The sequence below is a fragment of the Suillus fuscotomentosus genome (genome assembly GCF_016647785.1).
Source record: "Suillus fuscotomentosus strain FC203 chromosome Unknown F5891scaffold_142, whole genome shotgun sequence".
Lineage (NCBI taxonomy): Eukaryota > Fungi > Basidiomycota > Agaricomycetes > Boletales > Suillaceae > Suillus > Suillus fuscotomentosus.
The window spans coordinates 1-11,500 of NW_024539654.1; the positions used below are offsets into that span (position 1 = coordinate 1).

Genomic DNA, 11,500 nt, shown 5'->3' on the forward strand with positions numbered 1-11,500 from the left:
ACGCAAGTATCTTCTCTGCAACAAACCGTGGCCGCAGATTTAGCATTGAAATTCTATGACGAGCTTGAACAGCTTAGAGCTCCTCGCTTTGCAAACTGCAGACTTCATCTGCCTTGCATTTCATTCTGTGTCACGGAAGTCAGACGTATACACAGTCAAAACCAGGAGGCTCTCATCATGTATAAAATCAAGGCGGACGGGCTTAACGACCTGCTCGTCATCACTAAAGAAATCCTAGTTCAGTTCTGGCGGGCAAAGCCCATTCAGCAGACGTTCTTACTTGTCCGTCCATGGGATCGGTATCTCCTCGGGGTACCTGACTTTGCAGAGCAGCCTGACTTTGCAGACGATCAAAAGAGCGTGGAATATGGGACCGAGCTTGGGTCCCCGATGGACTACTCTGACAGGCCACCTAGTGGTTTGCCTGTTGAAGAGGAGCCTGGCTTACGAGCGTTGCGGTTAATGGTTCGCCTTGAACAGCCTTTCGACGCATTTTTGCTCGCACAGCAGCGTGTCGGAGAATACAAGAGGATCGCGTCGGACTATAACATCATTGCACAAGTCAAAGATATTGCATCGATTGATAGCATGGACGTTGGTACCGTAGAAATTCTCTAGCTAATAGCTACAGATATTTAAAACTAGGTATTCATATGTAAGTGTCAATGTCATATCCTACACTTGTATCATCGTTTATCGATATCATCCACTCCGCCAACAACCATATCTCTCTCAAATGACACTCACTCACACGAAGTAGAACGTAGAATGAACTGAAAGTCAAAGCACGTCACACGAAAAGACTGGACATCTATGAGTATCAAGTAGGAAACATTGGTTGAGATAACGACGAGAGACTTGCACAATGCAATTGGACCGGTCGTAGTACCGTCACGGTCTTGCGCGTCACTCGTCCGGTGACTCCATATGACGAGGTTTGGCAACTGGGGTTGAGAGTAAAAGGTCCCGAGAGGGTCAGGATGACAGACGTCAATGGCAGGGGTGATGTTGTTGTTCCTGATAGCTGGGATGCGGGCGCTAACAGGGAGATTTCAAGGGTCAAAGACGAGGCTGCAAGCAGACTCGTCACCCTGTCGCTCTACAGCCAGATCATTCGCTTGTTTCATCCTCATTCCATGCATTAATTCTCATTCACGAAGGAGATAATACATGGCGTTCAAGCATAGTTATGAGTTGATTAAAAATCGATCATGCAGCGCCTGGCACATGCTGATCGGGATGAGAGCTTCGGTAAGAGAACTAGCGTGAACCTTGCCCGGTCTCTCAGCGGTCCAGATATAGGAACAGTGGATTCCATGGTAAATGGCCTTCCCAAATACTCGTAATGATATTCCTTTGAACACAATGCTCAGTAGCATCGGTGGTGAGGGCATGCTGAGACCAGCGACCATGTTGTACTGGTACTTTGTGTGATACTATATTCCAATGAAGATGGACTTTGGAGGGGATTAGCGAATGAGAGACTCGAAACCAGTTGGGCCTGAAGTATAGGAAGCTCAAGTAGAGGTCGATCGCAAACAGACCGTTGGAAGCAAAGTGCTCCTCCGTAACACTGGTGACGAGTTTGAGAAGCCGGAAAAAAGAACTTCAGCTGCATCAAGTGCATCTGGATAGAGGGGGTGGTATCGCAGTAAGCCATATGCATGCGTTCGAAGGACTGACATGGTGAAGCGCTAAAGCAGCTGCTGTACAGCCTGTACGCCAAAAAAACCAGGGTATTATGCAAGATAGATAATCAGATTCAAATGCTGGAAAGAACCAACTACTTCATTGGATGCGACGAGACACACTCTGGCAGCTGTGGAGACAAGAGTCGGATGAATGATGGAGACGCTGGGAGAGTATACTGTTGGCGGGTATGTGGATTCTTGCCGTAACGGTGATGGAGGCGAATAGCCTCGTGTCCTGAAATGACAAAGGTTAACACATAAAACGCACAATACACGCACCTCGACAGAAAGGCACCCACAATCCCTCAAGAATTCACTTCGACCGCGCCCGACGCCATCGACCTCCAATAAAATGTCGGAACTCATTCGAATCACCACACCCCTGCGAGAGTTCAAAGGTCATGAAAACCAAGTAACGGCAGTGGCAGTTTTTCCTGATAAACGACGGATGGTTACGGGATCATACGACCAGGCACTTCGTCTGTGGGACTTGAAGACAGGTGTTGTGTTAAAGAAGATGGAGGGGCATCGCAATGGGGTATGGAGATTGGCAATATCACGAGATGGGCAATTGATAGCAAGTGGTGATATCAACGGAAACGTCGTCGTCTGGCATGGAGAAACTGGCAAATTACTCACCAGAATCGAAGCCCACTCTAGATTTATCATTTCGTTGGATTTCTCTCCCGATGGCACAGTGCTGGCCACTGGTGCATATGACGACAGGGTGATGAAACTGTGGAACACTAAAACCTGGGAGCAGCAAGGAGACCCAATCGAATGTGGTACCGGTATCTACTGCCTTCGATATTCACCCTCTGGAGAACTTCTTGCCGTTGGAATAAAAGTCGATATCCAAATTTATAATTCAAGCACAAGGGAATGCGTCGCATCCTTCAAAGCTCACAACTACAATTTGTCACTCGCGTGGACTCCTGATGGCACTCGCCTTCTCACATGTGGCGGTGTTCTTGATCCTACCTTACACGAATGGGATACAACAACCTGGAAGCAGGTCGGCGATTGGACGGGCCACTCTAAACAAATCTTTGCCATTGCCATTCATCCTGCTGGCACCCTTTTCGCATCCGCATCTTGTGACAATCATGTCCGTCTCTGGCGGCTCTCAGATCGACGAACCGTTGCCACTTTCAAGCACTCATCTACGCTGTTCTGCGTTACTTTCTCGGCGGACGGCAATCACATCCTCAGCGGAGGCAAAGATAAGATGATCTCGGAGTGGGCAGTGCCTCCGAGTGAGGGTACTCATCCGAAGGCATGTTTCCATTCTTGACTCATACACCTCAATTCGAGCATGTTTCATGCAGATTCTCGCTATCACGACAGCCTGCGATGCATGCATGCATGGAAACTTATCTACTGCCGAAGACCTACTCATGCAAGACAAGGTCCTGGCTATAACAACAGCCCACATTGCATCTATAGATGAGGACTTATCTACCGCCGAAGAACTGCTGACGCAAGATATCAACATCGATGCCAACAGCCATAGTGCCTACGCCCATCGCTCATTTGTGATGTCCCGACAAAACGACTGGCACCGCGCCCTTCGGGATGCAATCCAGGTGAGTTATACGCACTGATCATGGCCTTCTTACAAAAACGCTGACTCAATGGGACATAGTCCATCAGGATTCAGCCTTCATTCATAGGCTACATCTCCAAGGGTATTGCCCTCTGCGGAAAAGGTCGCATCCCGGATGGGAGGGCAGCGTTTGATGTTGCATCAATGTACACGGACCAAGATTCCCAAATGCTCCTTTTCCTGCTCTTGATCAAAGTACGTTACATTTGTCTCATACTTTCCGCTTCATCGCATATTTTCAGGCCATCGCCCTCTTCAATGCAGATCAACATGACGAGGCAAACCTGCTCCTTAAAGAACTCGCTGCTGGTTGTCCGAATGCCGACACTCTCGCGTGTTGTATCGTGCAAGTAAGTATCATCCACGCTTGCTCATGTACATTAATGTTTGCAACTCATACATCAGGCATATCTGCGTGTTCAACTCGGAATCAAGGCATTGGATGGCGCACGGTACGAAGAAGCTGCAGACCATTTTACCACCGTTCTCAAGTCGAGTGCTCTTTCATCGAGTCCACCCATTCACTTTATGTATGAGGACTTGGTGCTGGTACGTGGATACACATTTGAAATCCTTTCCATAACTCAGTCCCTTGTCCAGCTCTTCGGCTGGGATCTCAAATCATTACGGCTCACCGCACACCAGAAACGTTGTGATGCACTCCTTCGTGCAGGCAAACTTCAAGATGCCATCAAATCATACGGATACATGATGGACAACATGAATGAAACAACGAAGGCCAGCTGCATTGAATGGTCCAACGGTAAGTTTTTCAGTAATATCACCCGAGGTTATGTACCCTGACCCGCATTGCACCCAGCTTTCAAGCAAGAATGCAACACCCTCTCTCTTACTCACGGAGATGCTGCCCTCGCTGCATGCAAATTTGACAGGGCTATTGACTTGTACTCAGCCGCGATCGACCTAACTTCTCCCTCCGATGTTGTCTTTGCAAGTCGTAGTAAGGCAAAGTTAGGTAAAATGCTATGGGACGATGCGCTTCTTGACGCCCAAAAAGTGCGATGGCATCTATGTCCTCATAGCCTATATTGACTCCAGCGGTGCATAGGTGACCGAGCTCAATCCTTCGTCTCACATTGGATACCAGTTGACACATGCAGCGCTGCATGGTGCGCAACGTTACGACGAAGCCATTGAAGCCTTCAAAATCATGTTGTCCAAGTTGGACGATTCTCCCGAAGCGCAGATGCAAGGTGAGCCATGGAGCACTCCTGTATAATCCCGAAACGCCTATCTTGTTCTGCAGAACTGCGCCGGCAGTATGTCTGTCCATCCGAAGCAGAAGACGCTATTCAAAGAGCTGTTTGGACTGAACTCGAATATGCCCCGCTCCGTCTACTCAATACTTCTACGGGTCTCTTGTGCGATCGAACAGCACAAATAAACGCCTTCAAAACGAGTGGAAAGTACAAGGAGCTTTTGTCATTCACAACGAAGAATTCAGACCTCCAAATAGGCCGCATCAAGGAAATGGTAGCAATGTACTTCCGCTGCGTCATGCTATCACACAGGTGGGAAGAGAAGGAGGCGGTGCTGCACGACATCCAGGATAAAGATGTACGCGAGTTGAATGGACCTGATGGCATCGCGAAGCTGCAGTCGTTCTGCAAAGTCGCTCGTGATGCTGGATATCGTTGGGCGTGGATGGACACATGCTGCATCGACAAGAAGAGCAACACCGAGCTTCAAGAGTCGGTCAACTCCATGTTCGTCTGGTACCACCATTCTGCGCTTACCATCGTCTACCTATGCGACGTCCCTCCTTCATCCCAGCCCGGTGCACTGGCGAGGAGCGTTTGGAACGAGCGGGGATGGACCTTTCAAGAATTCCTCGCTCCGAAAGTTGTTATCTTTTATCGGAAGGACTGGACATTATATCTCGACGATCGCTCTCCCAACCACAAAGAGTCCCCTGCAATCATAAAGGAGTTGGAGGATGCGACGGGGATAGATGCGCAGACCCTGGTGACCTTCCGTCCAGGCATGAGCGGGGCCCGAGAGAAACTGCAATGGGCATCGAAGCGCGTCACCACCGTGCAGGAAGATGTCGCGTACTCATTATTTGGCATCTTCGGCATCACACTACCTGTCATTTATGGCGAGAAGAAGCAGAACGCTCTCGGACGGCTCCTGCAGGAGATCGTGGCTCGGTCGGGCGACATCTCTGTCCTCAACTGGATCGGAGAACCTTCCGAGTTCAATAGCTGTCTTCCGGCCCATATCACCTCCTACGCCACTCCTCCACACAACTTTCCACCTTTGTCTGAAGATCATATTCACACGCAAGCCTTTTCGCTGCGACAAACCGTGACCGCAAATCTAGCATTGAAGTTCTATGATGAGCTTGAACAGCTTAGAGCTCCTCGCTTTGCAAACTGCAGACTCCATCTGCCTTGCATTTCATTCCGTGTCACGGAAGTCAGACGGAGGCGTAGTCCAGCCCAGGAGACTCCCATGACGTATAGAATCAGGGCAGACGGGCTTCACGACCTGCTGATAACCACTGAAGAGACCCTAGTTCAGTTCTGGCGGGCCAGGCCCATTCAGCAGACATTCTTACTTGTCCGTCCATGGGATCGGTATCTCCTCGGGGTGCCTGACTTTGCAGAGCAGCCTGACTTTGCAGATGATACAGAGAGTGTAGGAAATTGGTCCGAGCCTGGGTCCCTGATGGAAGACCCTGACGAGTTACCCCGCCGTTTGCCTGTCGAAGAGGAACCTGGCTCACGAGCATTGCGGTTAATGGTTCGCCTCGGACAGCCTTTCGGTGCCTTTTTGCTAGCGCAGCAGCGCGTCGGAGAATACAAGAGGATCGTGTCGGACTATAACATCATTGCACAAGTCAAAGACATTGCATCGATTGATAGCATGGACGTTGGTACCGTAGAAATTCTCTAGCCAATAGCTACAGATATTTAAAACTAGGTATCTTGAGGTGTTCATTTGTGTTTTGATGATAATATCTGCATTGTTGCCGTGTCGATGCATGCATAGATACTATCTCACAGCCTCTTGATATTCAAATCAGACATTCATTAGAAACTACCTTTTCCGTCCTACAAGCACAAAATATCAACGGTGATAGGCGGGCGACATATGCATATGCAACGCGGGCTGCAGACATGGGGATTATGCTGACACTGATCGTGACACCCCTGGCTGTGACGAGGGAAACACTTGCGGGCCTGCTTGAAAGAGAGCGCAGAGCTGGAAAAAGTGGAGGTGTGGGACTTACCAAGGGTCTTGGATGGTCTAGAACTTGAGGAAGAGGTCATCCCACTTCCATTGGGGCAGCTTGCGTTGTTTTCTTATTATATTGCTGCTGAGTGTGATAACAATACGGCAATGAGTTCTTTGATCTTCCGAGTCATTACACACTCACAACGATCTTGTATATCTGGAACAGATCAAATCGAGACAGAGAGTGATCACAAACAGGTACAACTTGAAGACCCTGAGCATCGATGCACTCGTGCAGGCGAGTCCGAGACTTCGGTTCTCCCCTGGGTGATCTGTTTCGACCTATGGATGGTGTCGTATCAGGGAATAGTAGTACTAAGATTGCTTTCGTGACCTTTGTGACCTTTGTTCTGGATGAACGGGAACTTTGCAGAGGCACTCGTCCGGTGACTCGATATGGCGAGGTTTGGGAACTGGGGTTGGGAGTAAAAGAACCCGAGAGGGTCAGGATGACAGACATCAATGGCAGGGGTGATGTTGTTGTTCCTGATAGTTGGACGCGGGCGGTAACAGGGAGATTTCAAGGGTCAAAGACTGGGCTGCAAGCAGACTCGGCACAATAGTGCTCGAACAGAGATGTGTATGCGGGCGCTAAGAGGATTTGAGGAAGGCCCCGTCGCTCTGCAGCCAGATCATCGGTTTGTTTCATCCTCATTCCATGCGTTAATTCTCATTCACGAAGGAGATAATACATGACATTCGAGAATAGTCATGATTTGATTGAGAATCGATCACGCAGCGCCTGGCACATGCTGATCGGGATGAGAGCTTCGGTAAAAGAACCTCGCTTGGATTCTCAGCGGTCTAGATATAGGAACAGTGGATTCCATGGTAAATGGCGTTCCCAAATACTCGTAATGATAGTCCTTTGAACACAATGCTCAGTAGCATCGGTGGTGAGGGCCTGCTGGGACTAGCAACCATGTTGTACTGGTACTTTGTGTGACGCAGGATTTCAATGATGATGGACGGGAGGGGATTAGCGAATGAGAGAATCAAAACCCATTGGGCCTGAAGTATAGGAAGCTCGAGTAGAGGTCAATCGCAAACAGACCGTTGGAAGCAAAGTGCTCCTCCGTGACAGAATCGGTGGCGAGTTTGAGAAGAGGGAAAAGAGAACTTCAGCTGCATCAAGCGCACCTGGATAAGGGGGGTGGTATCGCAGTAAGCCATATGCATGCGTTAGAGGGACTGACATGGTGAAGTGCTGGAGCAGCTGCTCTACGCAAAAAAAGGTATCATGCAAGATAGATAATCAGATTCGAATGCTGGAAAGCACCAACTACTCCATTGGATGCGATGAGACACACTCAGAGCCGGCAGCTGTGGAGACAAGAGCCGGATGAATGGAGACACTGGGAGAGTGTATGTACTGTCGGCGGGTATAATAATAGAGTGGATTCTTGCCGTACGTTATACCGGTGATGGAGGCGAACAGCCTCGTCTCCTGGGCGTCTAATGAAATGCGACAGTTGGCTCATAAAACCCACAATACACGCACCTGTGTAGAAAGACGCCCACAATCCCCCAAGAATCTACTTCAACCGCACCCAACGCCATCAACATCAACATCCAATAAAATGTCGGAACTCATTCCAATCACCACACCCCTGCGAGAGTTCAAAGATCGTGAAAACCACGTACTAACGGCATCAGAGAATTGATGAGTCCGTGATATGGTGGCCGTGAGAACTACAGTAGGATATCATTTTGTTTAGGCTAACTATGGTGCGGTTCACTTAGTCACCGCCTACTTTGTGCAAACTTCCCACCACCTACAAAAAAAGTCGGATTTTATTTTCCTCTTGCCAAAACACTCCTTTTGATGAGTAGAACAAAAGCCTAAGACGGATTTTTATTTGGATCAAATCTGAGAGAGATAAAATTTCAAGCAGCAGGCAAATTGGCGGTATGTAGCAGTAAGGTGACATAATCAGTCGAAAAGACGCGCTACTGTCTCTGGAATGCGTCTGTGTGATTTATACTTCGTGGAGCTGAACTGTCGGACCTGTAATTGAGCCTCCTTTGTCGGCAAACCTGATCTGTAAGCCTCTATCCACCTGCGCATGCGATGTTCCCACAGCCTAATGGTGTTCACCTGAACAGATTCGAGTGCTTTCGGCATGTTTGTTTTCAATGTCTCGAATGAGCCGTCACAGTTATCACGGAGGTATTTTTTGACTCTTCCCCAGAAAAACTCAATGAAATTGAGTTCACAGTGGAACTTTGGCAAAAAAATGCACGTGTGCCCTGCAGCCTCGATGATCTCTTGAATGAGAGGCCTCTGTTCCTGGAAATCAGGTTGATTTCGGAGAATGCGCTGGTTGCAGCATTCTGTTGCACCTGACTCGCACTTGGAGGAGCATTTTCCACGTAAGTTCGACTGCCAGAGTCCGCGCTCGCTGAGAATTACTTTGATACCCTTAGGTTGATTTGGATATTGTGGGTGGTTGGCAGGGAACACCATCTCTTGTTCAACACGGACTCCATCATGAATGAACCATCCATTCTGCATTCATGCTTGTTTACCACCAGGGTTGACATTTATGCGAGTCCCAACCCGTAGTGCATCTTCGGCATATGCAGCATGCCCTTGCGAATTATCAATAATGAATAGAGCTTGATAACCTGCTCCATGAGCTGCTTCAAATGCCGGAATAATTTTCTCGGCCATCTGAGACCATGTTTGGTGAGAAATTAATGCCTGCAAAAATCTTGGTACGAACCTGAGCACAAAACCGCTCGCCATTCCAATACCCTTCATAATTCTTCCCATATTCCATAGATTCACCTGCCTCGGAAAGATGTCCACATGTTGAACAAATTACGTCACTGTGATGAATGCCTCGACCAACACCTTTCTTCTGTAACTTGAACTCGTTATCAAACACCCATTCTTTCTCATTCATGTCATTGGATTGTGCTGTCATCTCGTCATGAGGGGTGGGAACGAGGCGACGTTCAACGTAATTGTGTGGTGGAACAAAAAGTTCTTTCTCCACATCACCAATTGTATATCGGACGAGACGGTGCTCAAACTCCTTCATTGCAGGCAGAAACACATTCTGGCGATATTCCACAACATCGGGGCCGTCATGACCATCAAAATACAATCCCTTCTTGTGGGACATGTACCAAAACCCTTCATGGTGAAGCCAACGACGTGCAGTGCTAAGTGAGATGCCACGACCAACTTTGAGATGGATACGAGGAAAGAGTTCCAACTCGATATATCTTTTGAGGGCATTTGGCATCTCATCATTGACAACATCCTTCAGGTAGAGGTCCGCTTCTTTTGTGATCATCTCGTTGTTTGTGAATTTTGCAAGCTTTTCAGGATTCATTGACCATTTATTTGAGCGAAGATATGCGCGGAGCTCGGTGGCTATGGATGGGATGGAAAGAAGTGTGGCAACTTTTGTGTGGCGCCCTCGCATGGATTCTGGGAGTTTTCGGTCATTGATCCATCGACTTGTCCAGTTACGAAGCTGGCGTCCACCCCATGCAGCAGCAAAACCATTTGCTTCTGCTGCACGTTCAGCTGCATCGGCCGAGACATGCCCATTTCGGACAACAAGATCAAGGTGTGCACGAATTGCACGTGTACGACGGGCCTGAAGGCCATTGACTCCACCGACAAATTTCATCTTTGCAGATTTCAGCAGCTTGTCGACATCTTGAAGTCCACTCTTCAACTTCTCCATTTGGGCTGCCCTGTCTTTTTGACACTGGACACGATAGGGTACCTCAAGCTTCCATCATTTGAGTGGTGGCACTGCAGGCAACTTGCCACTGCTCTGACTCATTCCTGCTGTTGGAGAATATACTGATATTCCATTGTCTTCTTCAAGTTCATCGTCGGTGCTCCAACCACCATCATCCGAGTCCGACAGATACACGAAGGCATCATGCTTTGTTGGTTGAGTTGACACTTGCAGCACGGGAGCCTCTGACTCGGATAAAGGAGTATTGGATAGCTGCTGAGTTGGTGATGGCTTTGGTGCAAACATTTGAAGCATCATTTTGACCTGTGGATTGTCTCTGACATTGTTTTTAAGTAAGTGTCCTCAACCATTCAGTTTGTGAGCTGACATACGATTTTTTCGCATTTTCTCGCACTTTTGCTGCAGCCTGAGCTTGCTGACCTCTCCGCTCATATGTCTGCTGTGACTGGCCATTGTATCCAAGCCCTCGATTTTTCTCGGCCTTTTTCCATGCTGCACTCGAGACTCCCATTGCAATTTTCTCAAATGCAGCGGGTTGGGCAAGTAGGTCTGCTTCAATGGCACTTTCAGCTTGCAGCATGCGCATATTCTCCTCCAACTCGTCACCTGAGAGCTCCGAGAGAGTATCATCAGTCAACTCTGTCTCCCAGTCCAAATCTCCAGGCTTGTAGTCACTGTCAGAGCTATCAACATTGACCCCACCTGTATACTCACATTCTGAACATGAATCAGATTCAATGACAAAATAATCATGTGGTTCTGTGTCTTCGCATTGCTGGATCAGAGGTTCCGAATCATCAACAGCCTCGGGACTTGGAGAGGGCACTGGCACAGCAGTGGGATTCCATCTTGCAGCTCTGGCTCGAGCAGCTGCAGAATGTTGGTGTTTTTTGCCCATAGATAATGGTTCACGTTGTGCGTGACATTCATTAGACAACTCGTTGCATTTTCACTCCGCAATTGCTTGACTGACTACGAGCTAATATCGAAGAATGATTGAGCGGGTCTCTATATAGGTATACTAGGGTTAGGGTTAGGATGTCACATCGACGAAATTGGCGGCTGCACAACGTAGGCAGTGACTAAGTGAACCGCACCATAGGGTTTGGCGTTGCCGAATTTAACCTTGCTTGTCTGCACTCTTACTAAGCAGATACATGCAGGCTGCTATATTCTCTTGTATTGCTTCGTACAGTGCTACGTTGTGCTACACATTT

General features: G+C 48.4%; 2 protein-coding genes across 2 annotated transcripts; one reads left to right on the forward strand and one right to left on the reverse strand.

Annotated features, from left to right (window-relative positions):
- Positions 1-645, forward strand: F5891DRAFT_122469 (uncharacterized protein; the record flags this gene model as incomplete). The annotated part of the gene is made up of 1 exon (XM_041369484.1): positions 1-645. A coding segment is annotated over one exon (618 nt), but the record flags the coding sequence as incomplete, so codon positions are not given.
- Positions 646-10,611: 9,966 nt separating this feature from the next.
- F5891DRAFT_987041 (uncharacterized protein) lies at positions 10,612-11,181 on the reverse strand (the record flags this gene model as incomplete). Its single annotated transcript, XM_041377853.1, has 1 exon — positions 10,612-11,181. One exon carries the CDS (start codon positions 11,179-11,181, stop codon positions 10,612-10,614), a length of 570 nt encoding a protein of 189 aa, XP_041217775.1.
- Positions 11,182-11,500: the final 319 nt, after the last annotated feature.